The sequence below is a fragment of the Paramormyrops kingsleyae genome, chromosome 6 (assembly GCF_048594095.1).
Source record: "Paramormyrops kingsleyae isolate MSU_618 chromosome 6, PKINGS_0.4, whole genome shotgun sequence".
NCBI classification, from domain to species: Eukaryota; Metazoa; Chordata; class Actinopteri; order Osteoglossiformes; family Mormyridae; genus Paramormyrops; species Paramormyrops kingsleyae.
The window spans coordinates 34,930,665-34,944,212 of NC_132802.1; the positions used below are offsets into that span (position 1 = coordinate 34,930,665).

The 13,548-nt window shown below is 39.6% G+C and overlaps 1 protein-coding gene across 7 annotated transcripts in view; it reads left to right on the forward strand.

The window, feature by feature from the left end:
- Positions 1-13,548, forward strand: part of LOC111848779 (ERC protein 2-like) — a 222,640-nt gene that overhangs the window by 86,961 nt on the left and 122,131 nt on the right. For 3 of the 7 annotated variants that reach the window (XR_011992008.1, XR_011992009.1, XM_072713123.1), the window contains 5 exons: positions 2,049-2,189; positions 3,627-3,767; positions 8,471-8,500; positions 9,835-10,028; positions 12,628-12,711. Coding sequence is in view for 2 of the 7 variants with exons in the window: in XM_072713123.1 (XP_072569224.1) it covers positions 2,049-2,189; positions 3,627-3,767; positions 8,471-8,500; positions 9,835-10,028; positions 12,628-12,711 (590 nt within the window). In the remaining 5 variants the exon portion in view is untranslated. Of the gene's footprint in view, positions 1-2,048; positions 2,190-3,626; positions 3,768-8,470; positions 8,501-9,834; positions 10,029-10,718; positions 12,097-12,627; positions 12,712-13,548 lie in introns of those variants that run through there. The other 4 variants (XR_011992010.1, XR_011992011.1, XM_072713124.1 and 1 more) reach the window with 3 other exon arrangements.

Below are 13,548 nucleotides of genomic sequence, written 5' to 3' on the forward strand. Positions count from 1 at the left end.
ATCATTCAATACATCTGATCTTGGTTTTACAGGAAAAAAAATCTGCACCCTTTCCCATGACCAAATGTGTCCATGTTTGGAGGACAGCTACCACAGTTTAAAACAGCACTTCCATGGCTGGAGTTTTTGGTGGAGGCCTTAGCTGGCCGAATCTAAATGTTGCCAGAATGTTCCATGCTGGCACTCTGCACCTTTGCATAAGCGGTTTGTTGGTACCCTACAGGTGGGCAAAATAATAGATTATGAGTGCATCAGATATGTGCATCAACACATAGGCTAAGCAAGATGTGTTTCTTTGACCTTCCCCAAGTATGAACATTAAGCTGCACCTATGAGCGCTATCCTGAGCTCAGGCTAAGTGTGTGGAAATGGAGGGCACTTGTGTAATGGCTGTGAAAACTTTTCCACCCCTCAGATCTGCTGGAACAACGGAGAGTTCCCATTTAGCTTCTGCTATTCCTTCTGCCCTAAGGGAAACAGACTCTTATGCATCATTGGTGGGGGCCTTTATGTATGGTTGTTACAGATACAAGTGTGTGTTTTCTGCACTATTGGCATATGGAGGACTTTAGGGGTGATGGGTCCCGGTGTTCTCTCTCAGACGCATTAATCATGTGTTTACAGTATGTACAAACTGCTTTTGAGCCTGCCATTATGTGCTTGAGGATGATGTCAAGAACTCAGAAAAGCATCTGGCTTTCAAGGGAGAGAAGGGCTTTCAAAAGGACGACAGAAGTGTTTGTGGGCCAACAGCAGTGACCCATAGACTAGTCTGTTAAGTGAGAGTTGACTGCCATTTTCAGATTTTTAAGCAGGTGCCCTGAGTGGTAACCATGGCTTCGAAGTTATGTGAAAACAATATGGGTTGGTTTTTTGCCAAGGTCGATCAGTGTCAGTGTCTATTGCTGCTCATTTCCTTAAGGTAGAATGTAACGATGTGGGAAGATCCATGTAGGACACAGTTTCTGTGGCTTTGGTTGTGCTGAAATCACTTTGTAATAATAGTTCAAGCTGCTCTCAAACATGGATGCATTTAATTCTTCCAGACTTTTTTTTAGGATGCAATTGAAATTTCCATGAAACCCAAATTAGTGGTTATGATTTCTGGTAACTCTTTGTTGTAAACTTTTTAAAGTTTGTCTTGGTAGGATGAACACAGCTGCTTTTGATATTTACTGCACTGATTGTTGTCTAAAGTTGTATGACGGTTAGCAGTCAGGATTGCTGGGATTGGTTGTGCTGTAATGCATTGGAGTCTTTGTTGCTGGTAATTGCTTTTAAAAAACTATTTGTTTGCGGAATATAAATGTAACATTTTTTCAGGATGTTTGCTGAAAAGCAACTTTTTCTTGCGTGGACAGTTTTGTAAACGATACAATGTTTCAGTTCTCAATAAATGTGTCTGGTTACTGTTTCTGCTCTTAAAATCTTGATATATTTGCATGTAACTTTTTCGTAAATGATTAAATGAAAAATAAACTAGCTTGCATTTTGATTAAGCAATGGCGCAAATACTTTAATGCTAATGGTTTTCCACTACAAAGCTATTACAGGCTTGCACATGTATTTATTGAATGTTTGCTTTTAATTAGCACTGTTGATTTATGAGCATACTTTGTAGAATGTATTTTATAACAGATGAAAACGCATAATCACACATTTAATACATTATTTAACACATAAACGCAAAAATTACCACAGTGAGTGTTGGATGTGAACTTGGATTGTAGTCCGTATATAAATAGTGACATTTATTAACAGCTTCCATACAAATATTTTCAGAAAATGCAGCTGATGTTAGTGTGACCATTTCAATTACAAAGCAAAGCAATAGACAGTTCAATTTTGGTTTCTGAATTTCAAAATCTTTGATGTGTATGACTTTGGAGAAAGTTGTATTGAGGAATTCATCTGCGTTCACAAGCTTTCAGTGACCTTCAAGGGCAACTAGGGGTGATGGAGGGAAGACTGTTAGGAGATGGGTGACTTTTAGCCTCTTCTCTTTGGATGTGCTATTAATTTTCCGACCGTCTCTCCATTGTTGCCAGGAAAAAATTATTGAGCGCTTGAAGGAACAGCGGGAACGGGAAGATCGAGAGCGACTGGAGGAAGTCGAGTCCTACAAGAAGGAAAACAAGGACCTGAAGGAGAAGGTGAACACCTTGCAGGCCGAGCTGACAGATAAGGAGGTCAGTCACTCCAGGGCCTGGAAGAAGCCTGGGCTTAGAAGTCCATCTCTGCATGTCAGGCGTCGTCCTGCGATGCCTTACAGACAGCATCAGTCATACTGAGCCAGTCATCTCGTGCCATAGAGATGCTACTGCAAAGTGAGGTTGTGTGCAGAGATCTATGGACCTATGCATCTTAGGGGCAAGCAGCATTAATGTAACCTGTTATTTAAAATCATATTTAACTCATATTTAACTCATTTATATTCCAATGCATGTGTAATTTGTACCCTCTTCCACTTTTATGGAAGTATCACTGGCCGTACATTTTTCTCAGTAGCTTATGACAGTCTCCGATTCATTTAAAAAATTAATTGAACTTATAATAGGATTGAGCTGATATATCTGATATTCACTTTGTATAGGGCAGCTGGAACATTGCAGTCTCGCAGGAGAGCCATGGAGATTTTTGAAAAGTTCTCTCTTATCTTTCTTATTGTGTCATCATGCTATTCTATATGTCTTTAATATTTTTAAATCATAAATAATCTATAAAATACAATCACTTCAGATATTCATGATGAGTGTCCTGTATAGAGATCAATCACTTGAGCAAATGTTCGAATTTTATTGTATTCATTTTTTGTGATATTAGTAGATATTAATAGAAATTTGACATTTGAAAAGTCATTAAGCAGTTAATTTTAACTTCAGGATATTATAGCAGTTGTAATATGATGAATCAAATCTATTTAAGGCTTTTGCATTAAAGTGAAGGTAATTTATTTTTTATTTCCACACATGTTCCTTGAACCCATCCAAAAACATCACTGTCCACAGCTTGACCAACTGCCAAGAATAATCTTCCTTATTCTAAAGACAGACTCGAGCAGTGTTTTGGCCCAGTATATTTGAATTTATGAGACAATTTTAATGCTCTTCTTAAGTATTCATGTATCATTTCTGCAAATTATTTTGAATGCGTGTGCACACAGTGATGCAAAATGGAACTGCTGAATCACCACAGCAGCCGGGAATCCCTATGCACCTTCCACAGTTTGCAGTGTCAGGAGTTTGTAGCATGCAGAATTTGAGTCTTAACATGTATGCGTGCCCCATACTGTATGTGCCTGTCACTTTAAGAAAACTTTTCTGAGAATTAGGTCTCACAAAATTTGCCTCTATTTTCTCATAGTCCCTTATGTCTACATTATTCAAGTGCAGTTCGCTCTCATGCTTAAAATGATTTGCGGAAATTCTGGCCTGGGAGGTGATGGACCGTGCCTTTTTTTGATATAACTACTCAGCCCCTTATTTCTGCTGAAAGATAATGAAGCAGACGGATTTCCTGGGAGTACATTGATGAGGAATGAACAAATTGCCCGGTAGTGTTGCTGCCGGAGCTGCATATCAGAGCAGATCTCACTGACTGTCTGGCATGATTTCATCTCTTTTCAGTCTAGTCTAATTGACCTGAAAGAACACGCGTCGTCTCTCGCTTCGTCTGGTCTAAAAAAGGACTCCAAGCTCAAATCCCTGGAGATTGCCATAGAGCAAAAGATGGAGGAGTGCAGTAAGTTGGAAACCCAACTGCAGAAGGTAAGTGCCACAAAAGCCTCAATTTCCCTTTCCTGACACTGTTATAGTTCTGAACAACAGTCGTTGATGATTTCCTGCTGTAATGTTTATCCTGAGGGTGGGGCTGATCTGACATAAGCTGTGCGTCTAATGGCATCAGTGTAATTAACATTAGGCTTCCTTGTTCATCTACTGGAAGACCTGTGGAGAAAACCAGACATGTAATTGATAGTTGAGGAAGAGACATCGATTCTGCTGTCAGAACACACTGAAGGAAAGCTGTAAGGCCAGGGCAGCTCTGCAAGGTTCTCAGCATCGGTACCTGAAATGGCGGCCAAAGCCACCAAAGAGAAGCAGGTGCAGGAGGGCAGCATTACATGTGTCAGGTCACACCATCAGCGGCATCCTGGAAGGCCCATGATTCATGCTGTTGGGGAGTCAGCATCTCCATTGGTCCTGTACTGCAAATGTGGTTTCACTTCTGGCTGAAAAACAGCTGTATAGATACACTTATGCTGGTTGATAGCATTTCATTGCATATTATAAAGAAAAGTAGGATATATAGAGGTTCAGGTTATGACATCATCCTGTTCCATATTATGACTGTCATGGTCACTCTCCCAATACGTGCATGAAGTTTTTGATTTTATGCTTTAACAATACACTGCTCAATACCCCTGTCAGATTTAACTATTTTTTATATTACTACTTATAAATCTTTATTTGTTACTATCCATTTAGCTTTTTCCATTTATTTTTTCCTTAATGTTCTTAAATTTATGTGCAGCAGAAACCACAGCACAGTATTTCTCTTGAAGTATCATGTGATTTTGTATTTGGTGAAGTTAATGTCTTACATATGTAACTTATCCAGAAAACCTTAATTCTATACTAATATGCACTACTAGATATCACACACACACACATATATGTATGAATATTTGTATATAAGCCATCTAACTATATAAACATGGGGTTAGATGGTTAGATGCATCGACCAGTATAAGCTTAGCTTGACATTATGGGCTTTACCCTTCATTTTTTTTTTAAAGAGTTAAATCCTGAATAACAGTGCTCCAAAGAAACTGAAAAATATGTAATAGCCTGCTGATTAGATTTGGCTCAACAGGAGTTTGATTAAAATCAGCCTGTAACACATTTGGCCAATTTCCTCCCCAAAGAGCAGCTGGAAGGCAAAGGAGATTGCATGTTGATGCAGCTTCAGAGCAGCTTGAGATAGCGAGGCCCTGAGTGCTTGCTAATTCTCTGCAAACGGGCACGTCTAGGCGAAAGCTATTGTTCAGGTCCACGTGTGCAGCCTGTCGCGTACACTTTAGTCTTGTACCTAAGACAGATCCAAATGCACCCTGAAGAAAGCGGCCATTTTGTAGTTTTGAACAACCTGATATTTAATATGAAAAGCATGACACTGGAATAGTATTGTGTGAATATTTACAAAGCTTTAGCTGCTACCTATTGTGCTTATTCATACAGGTTTTTATGTATCCATTTTCATTGAAAGAACAAAACAACTTTCCAAAACAACTTGTTTTATAATGCTATAAACACTTTACTACAAGCGTTTTGTTTAATAAAAACAATCTGGATTGCTGCAATAAAACGAAATCCAGAGAAAATGTTTTGACACTTTTTTAATGCATCTATGATCAAACGTCAGTGCCCAACTGCTTTTGAGTTACGTCATTGTCATACATCAGACCGTATAATATCTACGTAAACACTATCACACTTTGCAGAATGATTTATCAGATGTCATCTGTAATAATAACACAAATACAAAACACGGTCATAATGGGAAGTATGTTATGTATATATATCAGAGTGAATGCATGGTGTCATTTTTATTTAGCTTTGGTCAAGTTAATTTAGTTTTCTTTGGCATGACCCTTCATTACTTCAAAAGAAAACAGGTTTTATAGTGCAGTCAGAACCCAGGCACCCAGTGGACTTGGCTGAATAGGGAACTCCATAGAGACGCTGCTTAATCACAGACAAAAGCTACATCAACATAAAGGCTTTTCTTGGATTGCAATAGTGTGCATTGTGTTTTTTAACAAAGTGCTTTTCCTTTCCTGGGTTGGTGCTACACATGACACCTTGCCAGTGGGCTTTGCCACAAAGAATATTTCTGTTCAGTGTGACTTCAATCCTATTATTTTTTCAATTCGTTTTTAAATTCTGAATGCAACGGAGTGGAAAAGAAATTGAGCATTAATGAAACAGTGAAGCAGAATAGGTCAAGGGTGAGTGGGCACGCTCTGGTAGATTAAACTGAAATGAAATGTTAAATCTGCTCAGTTTAAAATGAAGCCTTCTACCCGTAATGCAGTGTAGGAACTTGGGGCATTCCTTTTTTTCACAGCCTCTCTGATTTTTTTGGATTTGGACTTTTGCTTTAAAGAGGGTAACAACAAAACAACTAAAACTAACAGTTCTTTGATTGTACTCTTGATCTGTTTGATGAGGTGACAGAGGACATCTTATGTCCAAGTCATTAACATAAAATTACCAGATTTCTCACTTAGTCGATTCAGTGGTTGTTTTTAGCTTGGCACTTGAACTGTGGGTGTTTCAAACGTCCATTTAGAATGCTGTCACAACACATCCCACTAAGAATACTCAAGGGTTTAGTGTTATTCATACTACACCTCTCACTATTTGCAAATGACTACAGTGTCCTCAATTCTGAGAAGAACTAAAGTAAATCATAATCTCAGCAATCACCTGTGATTTACTCTGCATTGTCCTCTGAAGCCGGTTCCGTCAGAAGGAACATTAGCTTAAGATAGCTCCCAGGAAAAAAAAGAAAAAAAGTTTAATGTTTTGACACTTTTCCAGGAAAATTCTTTTTTCTTAAAGAAAATTGAACGAAACATCTGGAAGGCTGGATTTAGTTTCGCTAAAAAGTTTAATTTTGTTATCAGAGCTGGCCAGATGGGCGGTCTTTTTAGGCTCAGCACACTGGTCAAATTTCTCTGATGCACTGTAAGAAAATATTCCAAATGAAAAATGTATCATGCATTAATATAGATAGTGAAGAAGACTTGATGAGTCGCTTTTGGCCAAAGCTCTTGATAACAGTTCATTGTTTAAGTGAAGATGCTTAATACATCATCACATGTGGGCAGAGATCTCATGGGTTGTTCAACTTAAAACAATATAAATGCCTGAAACGTTTTTCACTCTATTTGATTTTTCACTGGAAAATGTCTGCTTGTTAAGGACAGTTTATTCTTTTGTTTTGTTTTTTTAAATGTGGGTTCCGGGGGATCTGTCTAGCTAACATTGTTATCCTGGGTCTCCCCCCTGTGTGTGCTCCATCCCTGTCCAACTTTGCAATGTAGTAAGCAGAGCACTTATTCGGTCATGAAAGTATTGTAATTGTCATGAAAGTATACAATATATACATCAAAATCAAAACCACCCATGCTATCTTAAAAGCTTTTAGATTTTTAAGATTAATTTAAGAATAACATGCAGTTCTATGCACAGTGATCTCTTGATGCGTATGGGTTCGAAGATGGATGGATGGATAAATTGAACAAATTTTTATCATTATTGCAAGGCTTAATAAAAACATAATTTATGCTCACATTTTGGTGTAATTGTTTAGCTTAAAGGAAATGCAAACATCAAACTTAGCTAATATAAACCTTATTCATAGCACATGGTGAATTGAACCAAATATAAAATTGTCTTTATATTTTCATTAAGAGAAAAAATGTTTTTGCACCTTGGCAAATATTTAAATATGTTTCACTGTACCAACATTGTAAAACCCCGAAAAAATGTTAACTGTTGTTCAGTTGCTAATTAATGATAATTATCTTTGATATCATTAAATGTATACTTGTTATGTAAAGAGTTAGAACTTTCAGTTGGCTGAGGAAAACACAGCCAGTAAAGCTTACCCCTGACGTGAGCTGCAGGCTTCTTGTTCATTGTTCTAGACTTTTGGGTTTTGGCTCAGGTGTTCTGCAGGTAGAACCTGAGATGTAAACTTTGAAGAACATCTTTTGATATTCAAAAGATCATCTGTAATTACTTTAATTACAGATTTACTGAAATACAACTTTAGCGTTTTAAAAATACTCAAACCTTTTACTCACACATACTTAGTTGCTATGAAAATCTGGTAGTTTTAGTCATTTGAATCATTTGTAATACTTTGTTTTTGGTTGATATTTTAAAAACAAATAGGATTATTTCCTTGCGAGGTTGCAGTAAAATAGCCAAAAACAAAGGTCTTGAATGAAAAGTAGAGAGAAAAAAAAAATTCTGAATACAAAAACATCTTGAGAGATATTTTTGGTTAAAGAAGCCGCAAGACAGACCAACTCACAGAGAAACCTTCTTCATTATTCTACAGCAAAACAAGTTTTATGTCATGCAGTTTAGTAAATTAACTTTTAACCAAATCTGTAATCCTCATGCTTAAATATATCTTACATGTAAACAATAAGCGAAAAGGGAATTCCTTTCAAATCAGCCCCAAAATCTGTATTTGCTAGGAGTCCTCCTCTGTTTCTTTAAAGCCAAACAAAAAGGCATTGCAAAGACTCCTTTATTTTGGTAGCATTGTTAAGTACTGGTGTGTTGCCTTGTTTGACCCTGTTCCTTTCGCTGTGCATGTCACATCGAAAAGCGACAACCTTTTCATTCCCTTTGCTTGCCTCGTTCTCCCCCTCGCTTGCTCATCCAAGACTCCAAGCAGGAATGGCGGGAAACCTGTGGTAGGCTCAACACAACACCGTCTCTCTTCCTTTGCCCCCTGGGGCCTTCATGTTCACCCCACCCTATTCCAGCCACTCTTGTGTCACTCTTTGTGGGTTGCAAATGCCTCGGCTGTTGACCGTGAACGCTTTGTCACCTTGGTTTTAAAGAACGTGTGTCCATCTCCCCCCTTTGCTTTCTCCCCTGTCCCTTCTCGTTCGGTCTCTTCATCTCTCCTTTTTATAGTGTTGTGCATCCCTCACAAGTGTGTACTTCTGGCTTTTACAAAAAGACAAGACAAGAACAGCGCATTATCTATCTGGTGTGATTATAAAGTTGAGGGATTTCAGTTCCCCAACTCTTCTTCTGAATTGCATTATAAATTAATTGATTTTTAATTGAGTCATGGGGGATTGTTTATGGACGCACAAATGTGAAATCCACACCATGACAGCGTTAGTACATGTTTCTAAGATTACTGTCTGATGAATGATTCTGAATCTGTGAACTGGCCAATTTACTTAAAATATAATGAATTCCAAATAAATCTGAAGAACAGTGTATGGATTTCACTGATGAGAAGAATATAAATTCATACAGTAATCCATGCGATCAGTGTGACTCGTTAGCTTTGTAGCGCTGAAGTTGGCTGATATGTTTGGACACTTCTTTTGTTTCTGAAACATTTTGAAAATGCAATTTTCAAGAAAACCTGGACGATTGACAATGAGCCACATTGGAGGCAAAATGCACGATTGACAATGCAGTGAATGCTGACGGGGAACTGTGCAGTCACAACTCCCTCATTCAGACAGGTCGGCAAGTTCAGCGTTGTAAAACCGGCTATATTATTAGACTAAACCTAGGTCTTGTTGGTTCATGTCTGAAGTGTTGTAATACTGACATTGTTCTTCCATATGTGAGCAACTTCTGATACTGAAGTGAAGAATAGGAAAAAAAACCATTAGCCACAATGTGTTATTTTTGTTTGATAAAAGATTGAATTTGCATTTTCAAAGCACTTTTCTGTTTTGCAAGATATGTGTGCTTTGTGTACGCATTGAAAACCAAAATCGTGAGACTAGAGATTTATATATTTCAGTTCCTAGATGTGTGCTGAGCTCTAAACCACTTCTGAATATAATTTTTGTGCTATTTGAGCCAGTGATTATTCTCACCATCGTTGTGTTTTCATTTATACACAATCAGAAGATGAACGAATGTTTAAAATCATAGTGATTATAATGATGATGATAATAGTCGCAATGCTACCATTAATTAGCATTTCTTTTTTCCCCCTTTATCTTCTGGAATGCTGGTTGATATCTTTCAATAACTCGTGGCATAAATAAAGGCGCATGAGACGGAGGAGGCAGCCAGGACGAACATGGAGATTCTGGAAAAAATGAAGCACTTGGAGAAAGAGGTGGTCTACTATAAGGAGGAATCGAGCAAGTCGCAGGCCGAAGTCGACCGGCTGCTGGAGATCCTCAGGGAGGTGGAGACGGAGAAGAACAACAGGGACAAGAAGATAGCAGAGATGGAAAGGTAGGCGGCGGGCACAATGACTGCGGAGAAGATCGGTGTTATAGCAACACTTATTAGAAGATATTCTAAGAATTAGTCTTTTATAGCAGTGTTTCCCAACCTAGTCCTCAGGGTCCCGCAGATGGTCCACGTTTTTGATCTCTTTCAGCTACCTGCCAGACAGTCCAAATTTTTGCTCCATATTTTTGGTTTTGGAGCCAAAACATAGATTGTGTGACCGGATTGGGAAACACTGTTTTGTAGGGGTGGCACCCCATCCTGGACTGTTCCCTGCCTTGCGCCCATAGCCTCCTGGATAGGCTTTGGACCCCCCACAACCCTGAATAGGACAAGCAGTTATAGAGATGGATGCATAAATGGATAGCCTTTTATGCCAAATAGATGCCCTTCCAGACAAGAGTTCTAGATGATGCTGGTGCAAAATACAAACCAGTAACAACTCAAACGCAATTCATCCCTAATGCCCAGTTGAAGTGAGGAAGTGGTTCCGAAATGTACATAGATTTCACTGATCAGTGAAAAAATGTGAACTCTGGCTGGTGTTTTTCTTCCGTGCAGTTTAAGAGTGCAGGTCACATGGTCTCTGCTGATATTATATGCAGTCACCCTTGTCAGCCCTGTGATTTCATGGGCTGTATTTAATTAATTTGTTTTATTTTTGTTTCTGTTTTGTGCCATTTTCATTTGCAGACCTGGGTGAGTATAATACTCTTATGTTCTGGCCTTCAGCTGGAGGGGGGGGTCCCATTCATTCGTGTCTCTGTTTTTTCCTTTCGAGTGTGTTTCTTTTACTGCATGTAATTTCTATATTTTTATAACAAGGAGATCATTTGTTTGGCACTCATTAAGCTTCCCTTTACTGCCAAATCCACGGGAAGTTAGAGAAATGTTTAACAAGATTAATTAAATCTTGTAAAAAAGTGTATAACCAATAATGCGTTATAGTGGTAAGAAGAAGTGTCACGCTAACTGAATTTACTGTTTGTCAAACAAATTTAATTCCTTAAAAAAGCATTTCATTCCACAAAACCCTGCTCTTTTATTCACATTTTCTACTGCCCTTTTATAGGAAATGTGAGTTTAGCTAAGCAGTTTTAGTCATTATTTATCTCCCCTCTCAAATGGTGTGAGTTGAGGGTGAAGTATTAATTTACACTAGTGTCAGACCTCCCATTAAGAGACAAAAAAATACTCTGTACACCTCAGTCCATATTTAATCACCAGAACTGCTACATTGTAATTGCCTTTTTGTTTATACTTAACTATTCTTGGATAAAAAATTCTCATATTAATTACAATATTCCCGTGTATGCTGATATTTAGAAGAATAAATTTCCCTACATGAGAAGAAGCCCCCGAAGAGCAGCTCCATGGTTTGTCCATGTTTTTCAGATGAATTTGCCAGCTCCAGTTGATATGCTGGTCTGTCCATTCAGCTCTGCTCTGCTGATTTAGCTTTCTGCCAGCTTTCGATGGTTTCATATGGCTTCATAGAAGTGAATAATTGCTACCATACTTTGTTTATGGAAGTTGATGGGAAGCCAGGATTTATTCATTGGGTATCATGCTACCTGAAAAAAAAAAAACAACCTATTGTGCATCCTCCTTTATTGGCTAAACTGTACACAATTACAGTCTGATTTATAGATTTGCATCTTGTTTTACTGACGATCCCAGGGGCTCATGCCGTACTGCCAAGGCGTGTGGCTGAATGAGGCTTCAGCACGAAAGCCAGGTGCAGAAAAACCAGCTTTGTTAAGCATTCGCCTAACTTAAGGTTTCCATTCAGGTGTTCAAATAAACTCCGAGTCGAGCAAATGAGCCCGACGTAAGGCAGGATCGATACACACCACCGCCTGCAGAAGAGAGGGCAGCCCAAGCAATAATAAAGGCAGACGAGGGATCGCTCTGAAAAATGGGGGCCAAATGTTAACAGTGTGGGGAAGGGGAGGCCTCGGCTCGTCCAGCCCTGCTGCTCTTCTGCCAGCCCTCCTGGTCTGGGAGCTGGGCTGAAATCAGAGCGCTCTTGGCGGAGCAAATGAAACAGCCTCCGGGCTGCTGGAGCACTTTGCAGCTTGGAATCACTGCTGTGCCAACTGAAGGGGGGGGGGGGGGGTCGCACAGGAGAGCATCTGCACTGAAGCTTTTACAGGCGGGGGTCAGTCTTCCACAGACCTGTGCTTCTGCTTCAAGGCTTCAGACAGACGGAAGCATTATGGATCTCGAGAGTGGAGAGAGAGAGAAAATAATACTTAAAAAAAATAAAATAAAATTTTTCTAAATACGATTCAACTATAGACTAAGGGTGTTTATAAGGTGCATGCTAGGGTTTATACTATAACTCGGCTCCTTGTGTATTTTTGCTTGGAAAGTGGTGAAAATTGGCTTTCACTCTCAACATGATAAAGGAGTAGTGTGGCTTTGTGCGCCATACCCATGCAGTTCCTTGTGTCTTTACTGAACCATGGGTATTTATATGTTTCTCTTCACCATCTTGTCCTTTCCCTCTTCCCAACACCTCACCCCGTTTTCGCCCTTTCCTCTCCGTCCCCTCGGCCCGCCCTCTCCTCGATTCCCCCCACCCCCCCACTTGGTCCAGGGGCAGAGCACCCCCAGATCAGCACCTCTCTGTGTCGGCTGCCCCACAGCAGATAGGGGGTCTTATGTGGGATTTCTTTGGAAAGTGAGTGCTCTGCCCTGGCATGTTTCTCAGCTGCGTTCTGCCGCATGCGTATGCGCGTTTGTCTGCATCTGCATTGGCTGCCCAGCATGCTTCTGTTGCTGTGGTTTGAACGCCACGTGTTCTGTCACTATCATCGCTAAATGTTTTGCCTTGACACCTTCAAACACTGAATCCACACCTGTCCTTCGACACCTCACACACTTACACACTCCCAGCTCCTTGCCCAGACCCTTCTGGATGACTCCTCACACCACTCACACACATTGGTTACTGTATGAACCTTACATACTATGCAAGAGAACTGTGGTCTGCAAAAATGGGACAATGACCTTAAAGACGACGTTGTACCTTTTTTGACGTCATAGACTCAGTGCTGGAAGGCTTGATCATATTTAGGTAAATGGCCGAAAAAGCAAATTGACTTGAGGTATGTGAATATATAGCTTTGCATGTACCTTTAGGAAGAGTATGGTGGGTTAAATCTGTTTTGCATGACCGTCCTGCAAAACCTTGTGGTCTTGGTGTTAGGAAGCACCTGTGCTGTACAATTTGTTTTGTATTTATGGCTGAGTAATGATCCTCTAACACTTAATCCCCTGCATCTTTCTGCTTTGTGAACCTTAAACGATACACCAGGGTTCAGGGTTGTATATGTCACAGTGTTTTTACTCACCAGTGTGAATACCGTATATTGATGGCAGGTTGGGGAGAGATGGCTTGTGTCCACATTCTGCCTATGGTGCAGTGGAGCAACAAATCGATGATCTTCACATGTGGTTTTCATGTTTTTGAGGTGCACTGCACGTGTAATGAGGACCTCCATTTTTGTTGAGTCTG